Source organism: Thalassophryne amazonica, chromosome 14 (assembly GCF_902500255.1).
Source record: "Thalassophryne amazonica chromosome 14, fThaAma1.1, whole genome shotgun sequence".
In the NCBI taxonomy this organism is placed as follows: Eukaryota; Metazoa; Chordata; class Actinopteri; order Batrachoidiformes; family Batrachoididae; genus Thalassophryne; species Thalassophryne amazonica.
In genome coordinates, this window is record NC_047116.1 from 14,439,187 (window position 1) to 14,463,011 (window position 23,825).

At 43.9% G+C, this 23,825-nt stretch overlaps 1 protein-coding gene across 15 annotated transcripts in view; it reads right to left on the bottom strand.

Annotated features, from left to right (window-relative positions):
- mycbp2 (MYC binding protein 2) overlaps nt 1-23,825 on the bottom strand; it is a 172,343-nt gene that overhangs the window by 61,742 nt on the left and 86,776 nt on the right. For all 15 annotated transcript variants that reach the window (XM_034187206.1, XM_034187207.1, XM_034187197.1 and 12 more), the window contains 15 exons: nt 22,972-23,063; nt 22,747-22,881; nt 22,534-22,617; nt 18,938-19,034; nt 18,647-18,839; nt 16,264-16,538; nt 11,570-11,791; nt 11,225-11,416; nt 9,981-10,187; nt 3,970-4,107; nt 3,667-3,845; nt 3,442-3,584; nt 3,235-3,335; nt 2,922-3,140; nt 2,605-2,827 (listed from right to left, as the gene is read on the bottom strand). In XM_034187206.1, the coding sequence (XP_034043097.1) occupies nt 2,605-2,827; nt 2,922-3,140; nt 3,235-3,335; nt 3,442-3,584; nt 3,667-3,845; nt 3,970-4,107; nt 9,981-10,187; nt 11,225-11,416; nt 11,570-11,791; nt 16,264-16,538; nt 18,647-18,839; nt 18,938-19,034; nt 22,534-22,617; nt 22,747-22,881; nt 22,972-23,063 (2,500 nt within the window). The remainder of the gene's footprint in view (nt 1-2,604; nt 2,828-2,921; nt 3,141-3,234; nt 3,336-3,441; nt 3,585-3,666; nt 3,846-3,969; nt 4,108-9,980; nt 10,188-11,224; nt 11,417-11,569; nt 11,792-16,263; nt 16,539-18,646; nt 18,840-18,937; nt 19,035-22,533; nt 22,618-22,746; nt 22,882-22,971; nt 23,064-23,825) is intronic.

Here is a 23,825-nt window from a genome sequence, read left to right on the forward strand (position 1 = left end):
ACCAAGGCAGCGTCTCTACATCTGGAGTCGGCCCACGGGCGCCGGACTGTGGCTGCCCACTGCTCCTAGTGGTTGGATTGTGTCTAACTATAATTATGATGGGTAAAATGCAGAGGACAATTTTGTTGTATGCAGCTACAATGACAATAAAGATCTTTCTTCTTCTCTAACTGGTAAGATTTTTTTTCTGTATGAATTGATTCTGCTTATTTATCAATGCCAGATCAATTTTCTCTGTGGATAAATGTGGGCCTACACATGTTTGCAGGGTCACTGCATCAGGTTTGCTCGTTGATAGATGCAGAGTTTGGCACCGCAAAGACCTGTTTTTGTAACTGGCAGAAAAAAAACATACAGGCTGGTTCGTGATACCCCTTCCTAATAGATAATATAATAAACAAAGCAATTATTTTCAAATCAACAGGGCACTGGTCGGAATCCGAGGTGTGCCAAGGAATTAAAAAAGCTTGATGTGGATGAAAACTGGAGAATGTTCTCTTCAATGGCTGATCTGGTATCTATCACTGACCTGCCAATTGCAATCAATTTCCTGACACTCTACTTTACACCGTTTGGACATCCTTTGAGCCAATGATCATTGCAACCACCGGACTATAATATGTACAGTAGTGCTCAGAATAATAGTAGTGCTATGTGACTAAAAAGATTAATCCAGGTTTTGAGTATATTTCTTATTGTTACATGGGAAACAAGGTACCAGTAGATTCAGTAGGTTCTCACAAATCCAACAAGACCAAGCATTCATGATATGCATTCTCTTAAGACTATGAAACTGGGCTATTAGTAAAAAAAAAAAAAAAAAAAAAGTAGAAAAGGGGGTGTTCACAATAATATTAGCATCTGCTGTTGATGCTACAAACTCAAAACTATTATGTTCAAACTGCTTTTTTAGCAATCCTGTGAATCATTAAACTAGTATTTAGTTGTATAACCACAGTTTTTCATGATTTCTTCACATCTGCGAGGAAATATTTTTGTTGGTTTGGAACCAAGATTTTGCTCATTTATTAGTGTGCTTGGGGTTACTGTCTTGTTGAAACACCCATTTCAAGGGCATGTCCTCTTCAGCATAAGGCAACATGACCTCTTCAAGTATTTGGATATATCCAAACTGATTCATGATACCTGGTATGCGATATATAGGCCCAACACCATAGTAGGAGAAACATGCCCATATCATGATGCTTGCACCACCATGCTTCACTGTCTTCACTGTGAACTGTGGCTTGAATTCAGAGTTTGGGGGTCGTCTCACAAACTGTCTGCGGCCCTTGGACCCAAAAAGAACAATTTTACTCTCATCAGTCCACAAAATATTCCTCCATTTCTCTTTAGGCCAGTTGATGTGTTCTTTGGCAAATTGTAGCCTCGTCTGCATGTCTTTTATTTAACAGAGGGACTTTGCGGGGGATTCTTGCAAATAAATTAGCTTCACACAAGCGTCTTCTAACTGTCACAGCACTTACAGGTAACTCCAGACTGTCTTTGATCATCCTGGAGCTGATCAATGGGTGAGCCTTTGCCATTCTGGTTATTCTTCTATCCATTTTGATGGTGGTTTTCCGTTTTCTTCCATGCTTCTCTGGTTTTTTTTGTCCATTTTAAAGCACTGGAGATCATTGTAGATGAACAGCCTATAATTTGTGGCACTTGCGTATAAGTTTTCCCCTCGCCAATCAACTTTTTAATCAAACTACGCTGTTCTTCTGAACAACGTCCCATTTTCCTCAGGCTTTCAAAGAGAAAAGCATGTTCAACAGGTGCTGGCTTCATCCTTAAATAGGGGACACTTGATTCACACCTGTTTGTTCCACAAAATTGACAAACTCACTGACTGAATGCCACACTACTATTATTGTGAACACCCCCTTTTCTACTTTTTTTTTTTACTAATAGCCCAATTTCATAGCCTTAAGAGTGTGCATATCATGAATGCTTAGTCTTGTTGGATTTGTGAGAATCTAACCTGGATTAATCTTTTTAGTCACACAGTACTACTATTATTCTGAACACTACTGTATATGGTTACTTATCTGCAACGTTTGTGTCTCTGCATGTATGACAATTCGTTGTTGTGCTTCGATTTATTTGTTATTATGATATTGCTAGTATGGCCAAAGCAGATGGCCACCCCACTGTTTCTGATCTGGGTGAGGTTTCTTCCTATAATCAAAACACCTGAGGATGCTTTTTTTATTTACCACTGTTGCTAATGTACTTGCTCAGGAGGTGAGAAAGGTCTAACCTTACCCACATGCGAAGTGGCTTGGGGCAACATATGTGATTCAGTGCTGTATAGATACAATGAACTGAACTAAAAGTTGTTGAGTGTCAGATTTAAAATACATGACAACCACGTTATCTCCAGCTTAACACCCCCCCCCCCCAACTTTTTCCATAGCATATAATGTACAATTAGTGCTGACTACTCTCTCTGCAAACTTTTCTCTTAACTGCCTCTCTGTTTCCAGTTCTACTCACTCAGACAAAACATCTGATGAGCACAATAAAGAAGGTGCACAGGCCTGTTTGTTCATCTTGTTATCTATCTGTATACAATGTTGTGTATGCTGACTTCCTTACCTGGCAACACTAGGACGGTGGTTGGCCAGCCTATAGAACCTGAGAACTTCTTGAGCTCAGTCCAGGTGTTGATGGTGTTATGGATTAATGGTTTGCCCAAAAAGCTGGACAGGTGGAGGGTACGACTGGGGATGAGCAGACGTAGGACATCCTCTGGTTGTGCAGTACCACACTGTGGGTCAAATTCAATAGTGGTCCAGCGAACACAGTCTGGGAAGGATACCTGAGGTCGGACAAGATGGGTTAAAACATAAACAGGTATTTAGGTGTCCTGTTTCTCTGAAATCACTTGCTAAATAATTATTGTGCCCCTTTACCCTGTACTGTGTGACTCCAGCTTGCTTGTAAGGGTGATCACTCTCAATTACAGAATAGTGGTTTGAGGTGGTACAAGCAGATAGGCCCTGCTCAGGCTGGTTGCCGGTGGTGCTATCTGTTGACTGATTGGGATTGAAAGTGGGTGGTGCATATTTTTGGTTGAGAGCAGAGACAGCGGGTAGCAGTTCTTGAACCAGTCCAAACACCTCCACAGCAGCCTGGAGGAAAAAAGTATGGATTGTATCTCAATGCAGCACCAATGAAAGACGAAAAGTGAAAGACAGGTGTTGCAATCCTGGTTTCCCCTCTTACCTTTGGTACAGTGGCAGCTACAGGTCCAATGTAGGCCAGGATAAGAGGCAGGAGCATGGAGAATAGACTGGAGGAACTTAACAGTTCAGGAATATCGTCCACTGGAGAAAAAGAACAAAAAAAAAAAAAAAAGAAGATATCTGATCAGAGTTCAACACAAGACGACCCACAGCAACTCCTGAGGCCACTGTCATCTCCTGTGCTTACCATCCACAGCAAATGCTCGATGCAGAAGATCCTTTGCCGCTCTAACGACTGCGCTGACCACAGACAGAGCTCGGCTACAATTTTTGTCCTCCTCGTTGGCTTTGCTCAGCAGCTGAGACTGGAGGTCTCCATCATACTCACTCCTTCAGATCAGAAGCAAACTCAAGTCAGGGGAAAAAAAAAAAGAAATTCCAAATGCTACCAAATGCTAGGTTTTGTGTGCACCTGTAGTAGAGAATCTGTGGGATCTGTCCCCTGGTCTGGTTTGTCCCATTGCTACTCAAGCTACAGGTGCTGAAGGTGAAAGCCACACCATCAGAGCACTGCACAGTGGTCATACCTCCATCCCCGTTTGCAGTACGGCTGCCGTAGTTTCGCAGTCGGACAGCGTACTTCACCCCTTCCTGCAACAGTATCAATATTTGCATTTTAACTCTAACCACCATAACAACCCATAAACAAAAGCTAGGTATGAGTAATGCCACATAAAAGCTGCAGCATGCATTATTTTCTAGGGGTGACACACACCTTGAGAGGGACAGCTTTGTCCAGGCGAATCTCAGCAATGTCACTTGGAGAATCATCAGTGCTGTAAGTACCCTTAACCAGCTCCAGAGACGTCCACCTGTGAGAATGTGCGGAGTCCCCTGGGTGCTCAGTCTGAGCCTGAACAGAACAAATACGATGATGCCAGAGTGAAATTGAAAAGGAGTGGAACAAAATGTGCAGAAAAAGAGTTCTATTTCATTCCTCCTGACCGCCAGAGGGCGGTGCTTTAGCACCTGGATAACTACATGTGCGCAGCACAGAGGTCGAGAATATATACCAACAAAGTCACACCATTGAATGTGACCTGGGTGACGTCACTGGTTGTCTTTATATACCAGACGCACCCAGCGCTCGCTTCTTTTCTACATTCTCGCATTCTTAGAGGTTGAGAACGCATTTAGCTGCGATTGCCGCTCTCGTTTGTAGCCTCGCAACCCACCTTCGGTTGGAGCTACGTGCACTGCACACGTCCTCCAGAGGCTGCGAGACACGGCTTCACCGTTTTTTTGTATTCTTTGACGCCTGTCGTGAGTACACCTTCCTAAACGCCGGGTGCGCGCCATGCCGCTGCCCTGCTGGATATTTTCCTCTGTGCACATTAGCTGTGTTGTTTCGATGAAAGCTGGCTATTTGTTTAGTTGTGTCGCTAACCCCGTTAACTACGTGGTAGTGTGTGTATCAGAACCAGTATAGTGTACTGTGTTGGGCTTGCCGTGAGTGTTTTCCACTCCTTGAAGTACTTCGTCTGCACTGCCGCCATTTGCTAAGTTTAACAGCTCCGCTAGCAGCTAGTGTTGTCGTCGTTGCTCTAAGTGACTTAGCACTTGGGCTGTGAGTTTTTTCGGCTGTGTGCATCGTGTTATTACTGTGGCTGTGAGTGTTTCACGCTCGGGCCTTGTATTAGCTTTTACACTGTGAGTGTTTCAAGCTCCGTGCCTCGTGCCGAGTCTGCGACTGGAGTGCTTCACACTCCGTGCCTCGTGTCGAGTCTGCGGCTGTGAGTGCTTCACGCTCCGTGCCTCGTGTCGAGTCTGCGGCTGTGAGTGCTTCACGCTCCGTGCCTCGTGTCAAGCCGGCGACTGTGAGTGCTTCACGCTCCGTGCCTCGTGTCAAGCCGACGGCTGTGAGTGCTTCACGCTCCGTGCCTCGTGTCGAGTCTGCGGCTGTGAGTGCTTCACGCTCCGTGCCTCGTGTCAAGCCGACGGCTGTGAGTGCTTCACGCTCCGTGCCTCGTGTCGAGTCTGCGGCTGTGAGTGCTTCACGCTCCGTGCCTCGTGTCGAGTCTGCGGCTGTGAGTGCTTCACGCTCCGTGCCTCGTGTCGAGTCTGCGGCTGTGAGTGCTTCACGCTCCGTGCCTCGTGTCGAGTCTGCGGCTGTGAGTGCTTCACGCTCCGTGCCTCGTGTCAAGTCGACGGCTGTGAGTGCTTCACGCTCCGTGCCTCGTGTCAAGCCGACGGCTGTGAGTGCTTCACGCTCCGTGCCTCGTGTCAAGCCGACGGCTGCGAGTGCTTCACGCTCCGTGCCTCGTGTTACTATTTACACTGCGTGTGATTCACGCTTTGTCTTTCCATTTGTAACCATCAGGGCTTGCGTTAGCCATCTGCACGCAGTCCACAATGTTGACAGGGCCTTTGTTGCATGGCTGTAGTACCTGTTTGGCTCCCTTGAGCCCAGATGATGGACATATGTTTTGCCCCTCCTGTCTTGGGATCGGACACCTGAGGGAAGCCCTGACTGGCGATGCCTGCCTTAATTGTGCCAGCATGCCACTGGCAGAGAGATCTGCTAGACTTGCGGCATTGGAAAGTGGAATATCTAGTGCGACTTTGGCCTCCAGCCCCAGGAAGGACCCAAAGCGCCGTAAACGCCCACATGCAGGAGCCCCTTCTGCTAAGAAGGTTACTCATGACCATGCTTTGGCTGAAAAGGTCGAAACGTTGACTTCTGAGTTTGCTCAGATTAAGTCCTTGCTTCTGAATCTATAGCCTAAGGATGCAGTGACAGTTCCTGCTGTCCCTAATGAGGCTGATCAGACCAATGTAGTTACTCAGCAGGAGGACAATGTCGTGTCTACTGCTGCAACTGATTCCTTGTACATGACAAGTGATATAAACTGTGTGGAGGATGAGGATGAGAGGAGTCTTTCTCCAAGCCATTCATTAGTGGGCTCTCATACCTCCGAGGCAGAGTCCATGCCGCAAACCGAATCTGGACTATCCTTTGTCAAGCAAGATGTTCAGTTGGCTTTATCCAGGCTTGGGGTCGAAAATCCCCCTGCGGAAACCACCGCTTCAAGTGCCTTTTTCAAAGTCACGCAGAAGCCTGAGTTCAACATTCCAGTTTCACAACCATATATCGAGGAACTCCACCAATGTTGGGCGGACCCCAAATCATTGACCCATCTATCACAGGACTGCAGAGCCCTTAGCTCTATGTGTGATTCAGCGCAGTATGGTCTGAACCGTATGCCCGCCGTTGACAGCATTATTGCGAACCTGGTTGTAGCTCCAGCTGATGCTGCTCGGCCGGATGCCCGCTGCTCACGCCCTCAGTGTAGGGTCACTGATGACCTACTCACGGCAGACCCCCGAAAACTGAACGGTTTCGCAGAGCTTCCAGTAATCGCACCCAGAGGTCCTCAGGGATGCGAGGCAGAGGTGGTCGGGTCCGACTGCCAATGTTTGGCCCCCAGCCGTTTTTCACAAAATCAACTCAGCCACTGGGAGGCTCAAGTTCAAGACCCATGGGTCATTTCAACCTTGTTCGAAGGTTACAGAATTCAGTTCGGATGTCGTCCTCCAAAGTTCAATGGGGTGAGGATGACTGTTGTGTCCAACTCGGTGCAGTCTGCTGCCCTACAACAGGAGATTTTGGAACTCCTGGAGAAGGGGGCCATAGAGCCAGTTCACAGATCAGACCAGCTCAGGGGGTTCTATTCAATTTACTTCCTTGTTCCAAAGAAGGATGGCGGCTTTCGTCCTATCCTCGATCTCCGACGTCTGAATCGTTATATCAAAGTGCTGCAGTTTCACATGCTCCGCACAGTAGACATCCTTCAAACTATCGCACCAGGAGACTGGTTCACAAGTGTCGACTTAAAAGATGCCTATTTCCATGTGCCAGTGGCGCCTCATCACAGGCAGTTTCTCCACTTTGCTTTCGAAGGTCAGGCATACCAGTTCAGGGTGCTTCCTTTCGGCCTCTCTCTTGCCCCTCGTACATTTACCAGATGTATGGCTGCAGCACTAGCCCCACTGCAAGCTCTTGGATTAAGAATTCTACCCTACTTAGACGATTGGCTTGTCTGCGCTCCGACTCAGGAGCAGGCGCACAATGACACAGCTCTTCTACTGAACCATGTCTCTCATTTAGGACTCACAGTGAACTTTGCAAAGAGTTCTCTTGTTCCCAGTCAACAAACGACCTTCATCGGCATTTCCATCAACTCCCTGACTATGACTGCATCGCCATCCCCGCAAAGAGTGGACGATGTAATTCGTCTCGTCTCACACATTCAACGGGCTGTGACGCTGCCTTTTGGTTTGCTGCTCCGGTTGATGGGCAAATTGACTGCAATGTCGCTAGTGGTACCTTTGGGACTTCTGTTCTTACGTCCCCTACAGATTTGGATCAACAACCTAGGCCTCAACTCGAAGTTGCATCAGCACAGGCTTGTACGACTCTCCAACCAGTGCCTTCTGCACCTCAAACCCTGGGGGAACGTGGACTTCATCTGCAAGGGTGTCCCTCTAGGCTCTGTTCCTTCTCGCCGAGAGGTGGTTGTTACAGATGCATCACTCAAAGGTTGGGGGGCCGTGTGGAATCACAGGATGGTGAGGGGTGTCTGGAGTCCCCAGGAGAGACTCCAACACATAAACGTGCTGGAGCTTCGCGCTGTGCGACTGGCTCTCAAGCATTTCCTCCCAGCCCTGAGAGGAAGACATGTTCTTGTCCGGTCGGACAACACGTCAACAGTCTATCACATAAACCATCAGGGGGGCACCAGGTCCAATCACTCATTGGCAGAAACTCGGAAGCTTCTCTTATGGGCGTTGCCTCGCCTTCAGAGTGTCAGAGCAGTTCATCTGCCCGGTGTACAGAACAACGCAGCGGATTTACTCTCCAGACAGAAACCACCACCGGGAGAGTGGAGACTGAACCCGATTGTGGTCCAAATGATCTGGCAGAAATATGGTGCAGCGGAAGTGGACCTTTTCGCTTCAAGCACCTCGACAAATTGCCCACGATGGTACTCCCTCTTGGAACCAGACAGCCCGCTGGGGCAGGATGCATTGGCTCACCCGTGGCCGGATTGCCTCCTTTATGCCTTCCCTGCTCTCCCGCTGCTGATGTTGACACTACACAGGATAGATCAGAGCAGCCACAGGGTGCTGCTGGTTGCTCCATTCTGGCCTGGGAGGATTTGGTTTCCCATGATTTACAAACTCCTTGAGGGAGAACCTTGGGCTCTCCCGGAGAGGAAGGATTTGTTGTCACAGCTACAGGGGAGGATTTGGCACCCTCACCCAGAATGCCTTCAACTGTATGTGTGGCCGTTGAGGGGCCAGACTCCTTGTTAAGTTCTTGTGACCAGGCTGTTGTTCAGACTATCCTTAAGTCACGTGCTGCTTCTACCAGGGCTTTGTATGACAACAGATGGAAGCTGTTTGCGCAGTGGTGTGAGAAACAAAAGTTAGACCCGGAGCATTGCCCTGTGCCTATTCTCCTCAAATATTTACAAGAACTGCTGGAGAAAGGACTTTGTCGCTACCTTGAAGGTTTATGTTGCTGCAATCTCTGCCCGGCACGTCTACGTTGATGGCCAGTCAGTGGGTTCACACCTCTTAGTGTGTCGTTTTTTGAAAGGTGCTCTTTTGTGGCCTCCAAGGCTTGCAAGCGTACCTTCATGGGACCTTCCTCTAGTCCTGGAAGGTTTAAGCTTATCCCCTTTCGAACCAGTTGAAAGTGCAGATCTTAAATGGGTGTCAGTGAAGACTGCCTTTCTACTTGTACTGTCTTCGGCTAAGCGGGTGGGAGAGCTCCATGCCTTATCAGTCGCTGGGGACTGTTTGCGATGGAATTCTGACGGATCTGGGGTTACATTGTGGCCTAATCTGTCCTTTTTACCCAAGAGAATTTCAACTTTTCATGTTAACCAGCCAGTTTCCTTGGCTGTGTATGTCCCGCATTCTGATCCATGATTATCTGTTTCAGGTTCCCTGTGTCCTGTCTGAATGTTGAAGCAGTACATTAGTGCGACTGCCGGGATCCTGAAAACGGATGCCCTGTTTGTGTGTTACGGTGATCACAAAAGAGGCTGTGCTGTCTCAAAGCAGCGACTCTCGCATTGGGTCGTGGATGCCATTTTACAAGTATACAGGTCCAGAGGTCTTCAGCCTCCTAAGGTTACGTGCCATTCCACCAGAGGGGTGTCCACCTCCTGGGCTGCACTGAGAGGTGTCCCTTTGAGTGATATTTGTGCTGCTGCTACGTGGGCTTCGTCCTGTACCTTCGCCCACTATTACAGACTGAATGTGGCCGCTCCTCCTGCGGTGACTTCGGCGGTGTTGTCTGCCTCCACTCCCCACTGCTGATGCGAGGTGAGTGTGACTCTTCGTGACCTTGCTGGTATTAAGTCATCCAGGTGCTAAAGCACCGCCCTCTGGCGATCAGGAGGAATGAAATAGAACGAGAGTTACGAATGTAACTACGGTTCTATGAATTCCGGATGACCGCCAGAGTTGCTTGTTACTCAGAGTCTTGCGAGTTCATTCCGAAAAGAAGCGAGCGCTGGGTGCGTCTGGTATATAAAGACAACCAGTGACGTCACCCAGGTCACATTCAATGGTGTGACTTTGTTGGTTTATATTCTCGACCTCCTGTGCTGCGCACATGTAGTTATCCAGGTGCTAAAGCACCGCCCTCTGGCGGTCATCTGGAATTCATAGAACCGTAGTTACATTCGTAACTCTCGTTCTAAGACAACTTACATCATCAGCAAGGACCTCGAGTTCATACTCGTGGATGCCTCCGCCTCCGTAAACACACACCCCGACCAGGACAACACCGGGCTTGTCCACCGTCAGACAGATGGCATCTGGAGAGCCGTTTCCCGTGTTCCAACTCCGACCCTGGCTTGTTTTGGTGAAACGGTTTGGAGTTGCTTTCACAGAATGGAGTGAGTTCAGACCATCAACCTAAAAGGCAAGAATAGAGCTCAGAGTGACCTGAACAAACATATTATTTAAGTATGTCATAGCTGATCAAAACATTTGGTACAGAAACGAAAGGCATCAGAGGGCAATTTCTAAAGACAATTTAATGTACACATTCCCACTGTAGTTTGTGTACAACAACCTCCAAAGTGAACAATGGTTGTTTTATTTTCAAGAATAAGGAACTCTCTAAGACTCTTAGTTTCAGGTTTTTTCCAGCAAATAATGTACTGTAGAGAAAAAGGCCCAACGTCATTTTGCAGATAACAGGCTGTAAAAGGACTCAAAAGTCACTTTGTAGAAATGATCCTGGAGCTAAACACCAAGGAATCAATCACTGAGGAGTCCGCACCATGTCACCATTCAACCCGGAGTTGTGTAGTTTATTTATTTTACTCAAGCCAATCTGGAGTTTCACTGCTTAGATTTGATCTTATTAATTTATTGTCAGGATTAATCGTTGACTAGACAAAGCGGAATGGTACCCGACAAGCAGAGGTGAAACCAAGTCACCATTAAGTCATCATTCCGCAAGTCCCAAGTCAAGTCTCAAGTCAGCTTGCAAACAGCTGGTGGTTATTATGACCACCATCTCCAAACTCCAAACTCCAGGATGAACTTTGTTTTCTTCAATAATGCACTGGGGATGTCTGCCACCTGCTGGTTGTGTGACAGACATTAGGAGCAGGTGTTGAAGATATATGTAACTTGAAATAAGCCTGTAGTTTGATTTCTTTCATTTCTAAAGCTTCAGTCCAGTGGCCACCTAAGGACCTAAATCCTCATCGTACAGCTCAAACTATGATGCTTACTCCGCCCTTATTACTGCATGACTGGCTAACAAACATCTTGTAACAGAAATAAGACAGCTGCAGTCATCTAGTTTTTTCCATTGCTGATAAAGTCTTCTCTAGTTTATACAAATTAATTAATTAAAGAAAGCAAGCAACACAACCTCCGTGCTACAGATCCTTAGGAGCACAATCATCTAAGATAGATTGCATTTGTGCACAGTTTACCTCTGAGCCCAGAGCAGACGCAGTGAGTTCAGAAACGATGGAGGCCAGGAGGCCACAGGTGTTAGAGACCAGATGTGGGGAGAACAGCTCCACCTCCTTCCTCAGAGTCTTCCTCACTGGCAGCACAACGATCACCAACATCTTCTCCAGTACCTCCCGGAAACTGGTCATCCCCATCAGGTTCTCCTCAGTCTTTGAGAGTAAGGCAGAGAACAGATATAGCTTTGTGCTAGAGAGCACCGTCACAGGTAGCAGAGCTTTGAACATTCAAAGGTGACATGAAACATTGGCAGTGTGACTTTAATTCAGAACTGAGGCTACATGGTGTGGTGTACAAAAACTCACATGACTTAGTTTTTCCATATGAGCCACCAGCAGGGGGAAGCGGTGAGCAAGAGCAGAGTCATTCTCTGTGCTGACTTGTTTAACCAGAGAACGCAGTAGCACTTCACCATCATAAGCAATGGGCAGGATGGACGTCAGCTTGACAGAGGTGTTGCAAAGAGCTGACATCACGGCCGCCAACAGACGGCTGCTGGACGTGCGAAAGTTAGCCTCGGCAATGTCCTGAAATATAAAGAGGGCAGTAAATATGTCACATATCGTAATCTGGAGCCTGGATTGAATTGCATCATGATACCGTGAAAGACCAATTACTTTATGGAAGAAATAATCTCTTGCAGAAGAATCATGTGATTTATAAAAAACACAAATAGGAAAAAAAAAATAGCATCAAGTCTTACAATTTGTTTCTTTGAAGTTAAAAATTAGCCACAGACTATCTTCTACATAATTAGTGTAAACAGCAACTTAATTCCATCTCTGCTGAGCATCTTAAATTTGCTAGTTTAAGGTTGGCTCCTCTTCTTGCCCTGTGTTTTACTGCCTTCATGGTCCATGGCTATCTTCCTGATTCCATGATGACAGTGTTGCTGGTTCCTGTTATCAAGGATAAAGCAGGGAAATTATGCAGCTCTGACAATTACAGACCTATTGCTCTTGCTAATGTACTGTCTAAACTACTTGAGCAAATTCTTCTGGAGAGAGTTAATACTTTGATTATCTCTTCAGAATAGCAATTTGGATTTAAAGCCATGCATAGTACTGATTTGTGTATATATGTTCTAAAAGAATTACTGAGTGATTATAAAGGGAAAAACTCATCAATATTCTTGTGTTTCATGGGTGCCTCTAAGGCATTTGATCATGTAAACCATGCAAAATTGTTCAGAAAATTGAGTGATGCTGGCGTTCCCAAATCCATAATGAAGCTACTTATGTATCGGTATGCACACCAAAAAATGCAGGTGAAATGGGGTGATTGTCTATCTTCCCCTTTTCAGGTCAGCAATGGAGTCAGACAAGGGAGCATTTTGTCACCAATTTTGTTTAATTTTTATATGAATGGTCTGTCTGAACAGCTGAATGGGTGTAGAACTGGTTGTGTGGTTGGGGATACAGTGGTGAACCATTTGATGTATGCTGATGACTGTGTTTTGTTTAGTCCCAGTTCTGCTGGGCTACAGCAATTGCTGAATGTGTGCCATGTATGGAGAAAAACATGACAAAATATAATGATATGAAAAGTATGATCATGATTGCCAGAATGAATGATGACAAACATTTGGTTTTTCCTGATTCTACTCTGGCAGGTCATGTGCTGAATGTATGTAATCAGGTGAAGTATCTTGGTCATGTGATCACAGATACGCTGAGTGATGATGAGGACATTTTTCATCAGTTTCGTACGCTATATGTCAGAGAAAACACATTAGCTCGAAAATTTGGCTACTGCTCCGACGAAGTGAAGCTGGCTTTGTTTAAAGCATTTTGTACACCTCTGTACACTGCACATCTGTGGATAAACTATAAGAAAGCGAGCCTTCAGAGACTACAAGTGGCTTATAATGACGCTGAGAATTTTATTAAAAAGGCCCCGATGGACCAGTGCCACTGAAATGTTTGTGATGGCACGTGTGAACACTCTCCAAGCCGTTTTAAGAACAATGATATTTACAACCCCTGGCAAAAATTATGGAATCACCGGCCTCGGAGGATGTTCATTCAGTTGTTTAATTTTGTAGAAAAAAGGCAGATCACAGACATGACACAAAACTAAAGTAATTTCAAATGGCAACTTTCTGACTTTAAGAAACACTATAAGAAATCAAGAAAAAAAAAAATTGTGGCAGTCAGTAATGGTTACTTTTTTAGACCAAGCAGAGGAAAAAATATGGACTCACTCAATTCTGAGGAATAAATTATGGAATCACCCTGTAAATTTTAAACATCTGCATCAAATCAGATCTGCTGTTAGTCTGCATCTAAAAAGGAGTGATCACACCTTGGAGAGCTGTTACACCAAGTGGACTGACATGAATCATGGCTCCAACACGAGAGATGTCAATTGAAACAAAGGAGAGGATTATCAAACTCTTAAAAGAGGGTAAATCATCACGCAATGTTGCAAAAGATATTGGTTGTTCACAGTCAGCTGTGTCTAAACTCTGGACCAAATACAAACAACATGGGAAGGATGTTAAAGGCAAACATACTGGTAGACCAAGGAAGACATCAAAGCGTCAAGACAGAAAACTTAAAGCAATATGTCTCAAAAATCGAAAATGCACAACAAAACAAATGAGGAACAAATGGGAGGAAACTGGAGTCAACGTCTGTGACCGAACTGTAAGAAACCGCCTAAAGGAAATGGGATTTCCATACAGAAAAGCTAAACGAAAGCCATCATTAACACGTAAACAGAAAAAAAAAAACAGGTTACAATAGGCTAAGGAAAAGCAATCGTGGACTGTGGATGAAAGTCATATTCAGTGATGAATCTCGAATCTGCATTGGACAAGGTGATGATCCTGGAACTTTTGTTTGGTGCTGTTCCAATGAGATTTATAAAGATGACTGCCTGAAAGAACACGTAAATTTCCACAGTCATTGATGATATGGGGCTGCATGTCAGGTAAAGGCACTGGGGAGATGGCTGTCATTACATCATCAATAAATGCACAAGTTTACGTTGATATTTTGGACACTTTTCTTATCCCATCAATTGAAAGGATGTTTGGGGATGATGAAATCATTTTTCAAGATGATAATGCATCTTGCCATAGAGCAAAAACTGTGAAAACATTCCTTGCAAAAAGACACATAGGGTCAATGTCATGGCCTGCAAATAGTCCGGATCTTAATCCAATTGAAAATCTTTGGTGGAAGTTGAAGAAAATGGTCCATGACAAGGCTCCAACCTGCAAAGCTGATCTGGCAACAGCAATCAGAGAAAGTTGGAGCCAGATTGATGAAGAGTACTGTTTGTCACTCATTAAGTCCATGCCTCAGAGACTGCAAGCTGTTATAAAAGCCAGAGGTGGTGCAACAAAATACTAGTGATGTGTTGGAGCATTCTTTTGTTTTTCATGATTCCATAATTTTTTCCTCAGAACTGAGTGATTCCATATTTTTTTCCCTCTGCTTGGTCTAAAAAAGTAACCGTTACTGACTGCCACAATTTTTTTTCCTGATTTCTTATAGTGTTTCTTAAAGCCAGAAAGTTGCCATTTGAAATGACGTTCGTTTTGTGTCATGTCTGTGATCTGCTTTTTTTCTACAAAATTAAACAACTGAATGAACATCCTCCGAGGTCGGTGATTCCAGAATTTTTGCCAGGGGTTGAAGGTTAATCTCTCATTTAAATAATTCTGATAATAAGACTGTTCTTAAACTGATTAATATTTCCTACAGTGCCACACGGTATACATCACAGATTTGGAAACACTGGTATAAGTGTCTTTTATTCAAGGGAGTCTAGTGTCCCTATATTATTTATTTTATTCTTTGTTGTTGCTGTTACATGTATGGTGTTTTGTTTCTTTTATCTGGACCTTGAGTCTGTAATAAAGTTTATCTATCTATTTTAATTATGTATCAAATTGCAACAAGTGTATCATGAGATGTATCATATTGTCTCATGTGTCTCATATTGTATCACTGACAAAAACAGCAATACTCACCATAACGTGGATCGAGCCCAATCTCCACTTTGTGTAAGTTTTCAGCAAATTCTAATCTATAGCAGAATGTTTCATCATGATCTATCAAGTCCTTATGGCATCAGTGCTTACACAAGGTTTCAGAGACTGGGCCCTCTAGTGGTCATAATTACAATCAAAACATCAACAACAAAATATGTTGAAGGTATTATTGAGGTGACTTTGGGTAACAAGTTTCACTTGTCTGAGGTCTCATGCTACGTTCACATTTTGGCAGCAGGAAAACCACTACAGCAGTAATAACACAGACAATAATTTACTTCAATAAAAGCATTTTAGCATTTTTCACAGTGTCATATTAACACAGGAAGCCCTGGATCTGATGCCAGCATAAAAAGTTAACTTTTTGTGAGGTTATAGATTAATTCCTTTCTGTAATTTTACACAAATTATTCATATTTACCTGTTTAAAACCAGGTGACTCTCTGCAGTTAAATAATCTCTCTCTTGCTGTCTGTTCTTCCTCCTTAATAAAGATTAAACAACATCCAGTTTGTCGTCGTTGCTGCGGTAAGGGGCAAAAGTTGAAAATTTTCAACTTTTAGCAGAGCGTGCTGTCACAATGCGTGGCTGCTGCGGTCACAGCCACAGGTGATGGAATTTTTCCATTAATCTCTCACTGAAACAATGGAACATCCTGTTTTCTGTCTGTTGCTTACAGCCAACGTGAGTGCAGCATTCGTGAGGCGACACTGTGCAAGGTGGTAAAACCATCTGTATTTTTAACATCAGCAAATCACAGGATTTTTAAGATTACTGAAGTTATGGGCGCCTGTTTTAAATGCTATGGTTCTTGCCCTGTGCTACATAACAGTCTTATAAAGTGATTCCTCAAACCAAAAATCTAATATTTACTAAAATTACTCCGATTCATTAGGGATTTGCTTCAATCGTTATTCTCAGCTGTCCTTTGGCTTTCAGTTTTAAACTACAGATATGGTCTGGTACTATCATCAAGGCGTTCACCAGCAATCGCACCTGATCCAGACAGTTGAGCAGGTCACAGAGGCAGGCCCACTGCAGAGCTGGGGTGGGGTAGAATGAGTGGAAACAAGCAGTAAAGGTGTTGTGACACTCCTGCAGCACAGCCTCTAGCAGGGTAAGGGGTTGAGACAAGTAGCCCTGGGGGTCGTTGTCCAGCTTGGTGAGGCAGTTATCCATTCCTTCAGACAGGATCTTCTTCAGCAGGCTGCGCGTCTTCCCCACGCACTCAGCCAGCTTGCTCGACTCCTCCACCACAGCTTTGGTGCTGGCTAAAAACCAAATATGAGACAGGAACAAAAAGCAAAGAACATTCAAGCTGCTCTGTATGCAACTACAACTGATAAATATTCTTTTAGTAACAGGAAATTAAATGTCAACTCTTGATCACTTTGGTAGACAAATTAGGGGATATTCACCAAAACATGATGTTTGTGCTCTGATGATGTATTTGGAATTAAAAAAAAGTGTTGCTAACCAAACTGCCCTGCCACATTGGGATTTGGGTACACTGAACAGTCAACTTCCAAAATTTCAAGCTGGAAGACTTGTAATTCATGGAGATCAAATATTGGTGTTAGCCCTGTGACAGACTGGCGTCCTGTCCAGGGTGTACCCCACCTCACTCCATATGACTGCTGGGCTCCAGGCCCCCCATGACCCTTAATTGGAGTAAGCGGGTATAGAAAATGGATGGAAATATTGGTGTTACTGACAAAAAAAAAAAAAAACTAGAGACATTCATCATGAAATGCCCCTCGCGCAGTATTATTTTCCATGCAAAGTGCAGTAATATGTACTTGTATGGGGTGGGTATTTGGTTGAAGCCTTATGTGTTTGATGTAACCTGGGATATACAATGAAAAAATTGGAGATTGGCATAATATTTATTTAGAAGATGTGACAAACAGTGACCATAAAAAGTCGGTCACGGTTGCCTTGAAAACAAATGCAACCACTGATGACCTTGAAACGGAGGTCAAGGTCACCGGACTTTGAACCCATGCGAAGTACTCCTCCAAGGCATGTACCCACCAAGTATAAACTTTCTACGAGCAAAAGGTATCAAGCTACGTTGTGGCAAAGGATTTGACAGTTGTGACCACTGGTGACCTTGAAAAGTAGGTCAAGGTCACCGGCCTTCGAACTCATGTGAAATACTCCTCCAAGGCCACCAAATATGCCCACCAAATATGAAGTTTTGTGAGCAATAGATACCGAGCTACGTTGCAGCGAACGAATTGCGGCCGGCCAGATGGATGGACGGACGGACGGACAACCCGGATGCCACACAGGGCATAAAAAAACAGCTGCTGAGAAATAATGAATTACAATAATCAACATTAAGTTCTGTAAAGTAGGCGGTCCTTAGAAAGGACCCCTGATGAGGCTGATATTCAAACCAGTGTGAGACAGAGGTATTGTAATTGCGTGCAGTTCAAAATGGGTGAAAATCAGATCAAATTGTTACAAGCCAAAGACGACTGGTACCAGATCTCTTCAGACGATCCTTGGGTACCGTTGGAGTGACTTTGTGTCAAACAAGCAGTTACCATACTTAGAGACTCAGGGAGTGTCCCAAAGTGAAAATGAGGAGTGTGACTTGCATTGAGAGGGTGTATCAGCTATAACATTTTAGAAATGTGGTGTGTTAATCTGAGCATGATCCAGCATGCAGATGCCCCAATGCTGAGGACCCCAGTGACTGGAGATAGATGCCAACACTTCACCTGGATGTGAGACAGGCGGCTACTTTCTAAACATGGGGATGGACTGGTTGTCTGATTAGGTGGGCCAAGGATGGACCCCACAGGTGGTTCTGTGGTGTGGTGGATGTGGATGTGGCACCATGCAGCACTGGCACATGCTCAAAGACTTATCTTACTATCATGGGCAGAAGACGGTCTTGATGAAACCTAATTGTGCCCAAATTCTAACTCTTCTGTGATACAGTTATGTGAGATGTTTTCAAATTTGTCCAAAATCTGAAATTTTGGGCACATTAAAGTGGGGCTCCCACATGGACAGAGTGCATTCCTATATCGTTTTTCTGGCCTTACAACACGTAGGGAATTTAAAAAAGTAATTTCAGATCTCAGTCACCTTGAAAATCTGTTCATTTGTTCTCAGTCCTTAAATGTTGCCTTGCAAAAAGATTTGCACAAATCAGCCCCACACCTTTAGCAGCTTGTCCAGCCCTCTGCAAAAACATTCTAGTTCGTGACTTTGGGAAGTAAACAGCAATGTCACTGCTTCTTTGTAATTCTTGTCTTGCTGGTATTCTATTAATAACTTAAAAACAACACCGCTGCTGGTTTACTCTTCAAAGAATGAGCTATTTTTGTTTAGAAAGGAGGATAAACAGTGTTAGTGGTTCTACCTGCTATAGGGAAGATCTCACAGATGTAAACTCTGAGCAAGCGGAGGCAGCATGTGCCCACGAAGCGCAGCCTCTCTAGGTCCAGCAGGGTGGCCGTGTACTGGAAGCCCTTCAGTCCTCGAAGCTCCTCCACACCAAGTACCAAGGTGGTCCAGCTCCAGTGAAGGATGCTCAGCAGTGACTCGAAACACTCCTGCAGAAAGACAGACACGCTAAAAGCATGAAAAGCAGAAAAAAAGAGAAGACATTTCAACTTTTAAAAAGCATTGAAATTACAGAAGGAACACTCACCACCGAGACTGTGCGGACGAAGGAGCGTTTTAGAATATGCACAGGCTCACTGGTCTGCTGTTTCCCTTTAGATGCATTGCCATCATTTGAAGGAAGTCTGTGGTTAAACAATGGAGACAATAAAAAAAACATACCTGACAATCTTACAAATTAAATTAACAGCAAGCCCCACTGACCAGTCTGTCCTGTTGTTGTTGCTGTCTGTCCTGTGATGTGCTATTTGTCTGTCTTGTTACGTACAATGTATTGTACAGTTAGTGAAGACAAATTTCCCTATGGGGACCAATAAATCTAATGTAATCTAAATTATTACTGCACACAGCAGGGCTGGATCCAGAGTGAAAATCTGACAGATGCATTTTTGCCCAATGATAGAATAAAAATCGTACGCATGTTGTTATTCAATAATCTTCATTCTTTTAGTCGGCTTTTTCTTATTGTGCACGTGCTCTGTGGAAGAGTCTTCCTGTGACCATGAGACAGTCAGAGTCCGTCAGTGTTGCCAGATAGGAAATAAGCAACTATCGTACCAAAACCTCAAAATTATCATATTTTGGGAGAAATTATCGTACACAAACAAAACCATACAACGTAGCTATTTTAGCGTTTTTTTTTCCGATGGTGACGGGGGTGGGCTAAACTACGTATGTGCCCATGTGCAGCCAAAACAGTCTACATTACAGGTGAGTTGTCTCAGGCCCAGGGAGGGAGGGGCAGGGCCGAGGAACACATTACTTTGTATGGAGAGGGGGTGGGCTTTCAAATGACTTTGTCCCGGGGCTGGACAAAGCTAGCAGCAGCCCTGTGTGTGGTGTGTCTTTGATGCCGCCTGAGTGCAACGCCTGCGAAATGATTCTTGGGTGTCAGAGAGAGATACGTGTTTGGGCAACCAACTGAAATTAATGTACATTTTGGATTTTTTCCCATTATTGATCGTACATCGTACAGAGGGCAAAACTATTGTACAAATACGATAATTATCGTACATCTGGCAACACTGGAGTCCGTGGACATTTTTAAGTCAAGACTTAAAGCCCATTTTTATTCTCTTTCTTATGAATAGTTTTTATTTTTTATCTGTTTTATCTTTTACTTCTGTTTTTAATTATGTATTTTAATTTTTTTAATTTTAATTTATTTATTTTAATTTTTTTATGTTGAACTGTTCTATGTGAGGCGCCTTGAGAGATTTTGTTGTGATTTGGCGCTTTATAAGCCGATTAAATTGAAATTGAACAACATTTTATTGAGTCTTAAAGTAAATAAATATGAAATTGGTCACTGGATCCTTAAACTTTGGACATAATAAACTCTACATGGTGGATCCTTGATCTCTGGACATAAATAGGAATAAACAAATCTGTAGTTTTTGTCAAAAGCTTTTCCTTTCAGGCATTATTGGCATGAATGTATTTCCATATATCTGACCTGAGCTCTTGCAGTTGGCTGTGCTGCACGTCAGGAATTTGTAAAGAAATACAGCACGTCTCATTTTGGGAGGAAAAAAACGTAGTCGATTGTAGTTTCTTGTCTGTATTACAACGTTTGTAAGAGGTGTCATTTTATTTAAAGCAACAATTCATTTTGAAGCTATTAATACCGACCGGACTCTGTCTCGGCAGAGAGCCGCGCAGCGTTTCGAGCTGTGTGAACGTAACGGAGGACAATTCTCATTTCTTGACTGCAACAAAACAAGAGTCCCAGTTAGTGACTTTAATACACACAAAAGTGACTCACGGTATTTTAATGGCTTTGAGAGGGGTTAAGAAGAGGACTTGCCGTTTCTGAAGAGCAGCGAATCAAAGAACCAACAAACTAGTGGATTGAAGGATTGCTTCAATGGTTCACGGTTCAAAGTGGAGTCGTGCTGCAGAAACAGTTAATTACAGACCCACTGCAGACCAAACCCTGAATATCAGACTTTATTTGTACATCCGTATGACTCTGAAAAAATACGTATAATTTACGAACAATCTGTAAAGGTTGACATGTGGTCGGAAAACCACCGAAAATGTAATTTCAGTCATCATAGAATGCCTTTCACGCTACTGTCTGAAAACTATTTATAAACCACTTACCATTTCGTACTGAAATAAGCGCCCAATTTTCCTTGCACAACTTTTTTCCTGGATGCCATGATCATCGACACGACTGGACTGACGTTATGTTTGATTGATCCGGTTTGAATTTTCCTGTGTACACCTGCGTGGTGCATTGTGGGATCAAATCAAAAGCTGTGTTCACTGCGGGGAAACATTCGGCACTATTCGGGATTATTCAAGATTTTTTTTTTCCCGATGATGAACGATGCGTAAAAAAAAAATCTTACCGATGCAACTGCATCAGTCCAAACTGGTCTGGATCTGGGCCTGCACAGACTATAAGGCCTGAAACACACCAGATGTGTTGTGTGTGCTCAGTGGCAGTGTTGCCTTTTGATTTTCAATTTGGTGGCCATGTTAACAGACTGCAGCTGGCACACTGCCTGCAAAAGAGATGCATCCCAGACTCACATCTCGCATACTAGCTGCCACACCCCACTAGAGACTCAACTTGGTGCCTATTTTTCCCCACATGTGATATCAGTGGTACACAGCACAAAAAAAAAAAAGAGAAAGAACCTGTATAAATCTGTTTTGGCATCATAAAAGCATCAGTAAATAATTAATACATTTTAGTAGTGTTTGTGTGTGTGGAAGAGATCATAGACATGAAAAATATAAAAATATTTTTAAAACCCTTTCAGCACTTGAAAATAGTCACAGGATCTGGTTACAGGAAATCAGATTTTTGATCTTCCCTTTTCTGGAAACAACTAAAGTAATATAGACCTCTATGACCCACTGGATCTGGACTATAAAAATAATCTAACAAAGGAAAAGCTGTTGGTTCAGATGGTAAGTCTATATGCACGGATACATTTACATTTTAAAGTTTAAATATTTTTCCATATTTCACATGACCTTTCAGAGAGGTGTTGTCAGATGACTGACAGAAAGGTTAGCTGCATGTGCCAGCAACAAATAAAAAATAAGCAAAAACACAGGCGATTAGCGGCCTATAAAATAACAACACTTCAAAGAAGACAGAGAGAGAGAGAGTGTGTGAGGTGGAAAGCCACTGTCAAAGACAAATGATGCCAAAAGGTTGAGCTGGTTGCAGCCAGAGGTGAAAAACCCTGAATTCAGCAAAGAAAAGTCCTGCCACATATCTGTTCCAGCTGATTCTAATTAGTTCAACTCTTCAGGCAGTTAGATGAATTTATCAGTAAAATGACCTGTTTTAGGTGCACAGATAGAATCAATACATGGTAGGACTTTACTCACTGAGGCGGGGCTTTCCACCTCTAGCTACAGCAGTGATACTATCGAAATGCAGCTAAAATACACCCAGATGTAAATGCACACGTACGTGTGAGCCTCAGCAGCACATCAGCTCAGATGCCACCCCCCCCACCCAAACACACACACACACACACACACACACACACACACACACACACACACACACACACACACACACACACACACACACACACACACACACACACACACACACACTAGCTGATGTAGAACAGGAGAAGGAATTCATCTTGCCTGTAAAGTAGCTGAGGTATTTGTCCAGCATTAACATCTGTACCGTTGTTTGATTTCTTAGAGCTTTTGAACTGAAAGACCACACTGGAGGGGGAAAAACAAACCAACATCAGCTGTGACTAACATGAAATATGGTCAAACATCATTCAAAGGGAATCAGATGTATTAATCTTCAAGACTTGTGGGTTTAATGTATCTTTTTTTTTTTTTTACCCATCATCAGTCGTGATGGTCGCCTGTCCGTGCGAGCCACAGTCGCTGCTGGGACCCGACACCCTGGCCCACGCCACATACCACCAGCCCAGCTGCAGCAAGACCGGCTCATCAAACATCATAGCATATTTCTCCCTGAAATAAAGGTAGACATGATGGATAGTCAAAATGGAAAAATCATTACATTCCTCCAATTTTTTTCCCCCCACAAATTACAACTGGTACCTGGCAGCGCAGTCGTAGGCCAGAACATCCGTCTCAGCCAGCAGATCACCATCTGTCTCATGGTCGCCTCCATCAGGTCCCAGCTCAAAAAGCTGCACAGTAAAAGCAGCAGGTGAATACATAAATAAATCTCATTTAAAGCTACAGTGTGTTGGATTTAGTGTCATCTAGTGGTGCAGATGGCATTATGCTGTTGCCAATCGCAATTTTGTTGCCTTTCACATTTCCGTATCTTTGGTGACAGGGATATAGGCTCACTTATGCTTCAGTTAACAAAAATGAGCATTCTTAAACCACTGAGCCTGCAAGCGCAACCAGTAGACAGTATATAGGCAGCAACTACTGATTCTTCTTCTTTCTTCTTCAGTTTTCTGGCTGCACTGCAAAATGTGAACGGTTGAGTAAGCATGTCCCTTTTGAGCTACTGTATCAACATGGTGACGCAACATGACAGCCTTCATAACAGGGACCCACTCCTACGGAGTTATGAATGTTATGTTCCATTTGTGCTAATAAACATCCAAAAATCCTCCACACTGTCGCTTGAAAGTAACAAACATTCCAATTCTAATATATTTTTATATGTATTTTTTATGTATTTTCCAGAGTATAAGATATACCTGTAGCAAAAAGCCTTTTGAAGAGAGGGGAAAAAACATACAAGGGCATCCGGCGTAAAACCTGTGCCAAATCAACATGCAGATCCACCTTGGATTTGCTGTGGCGACCCCAAGTGCAAACAAGGGAGCAGCCGAAGGGACTTACTATTTTTATTTATATAGCGCCAAATCACAACAAAGTTGCCTCAAGGCGCTTCACGCAAGTAAGGTCTAACCTTACCAACCCCCAGAGCA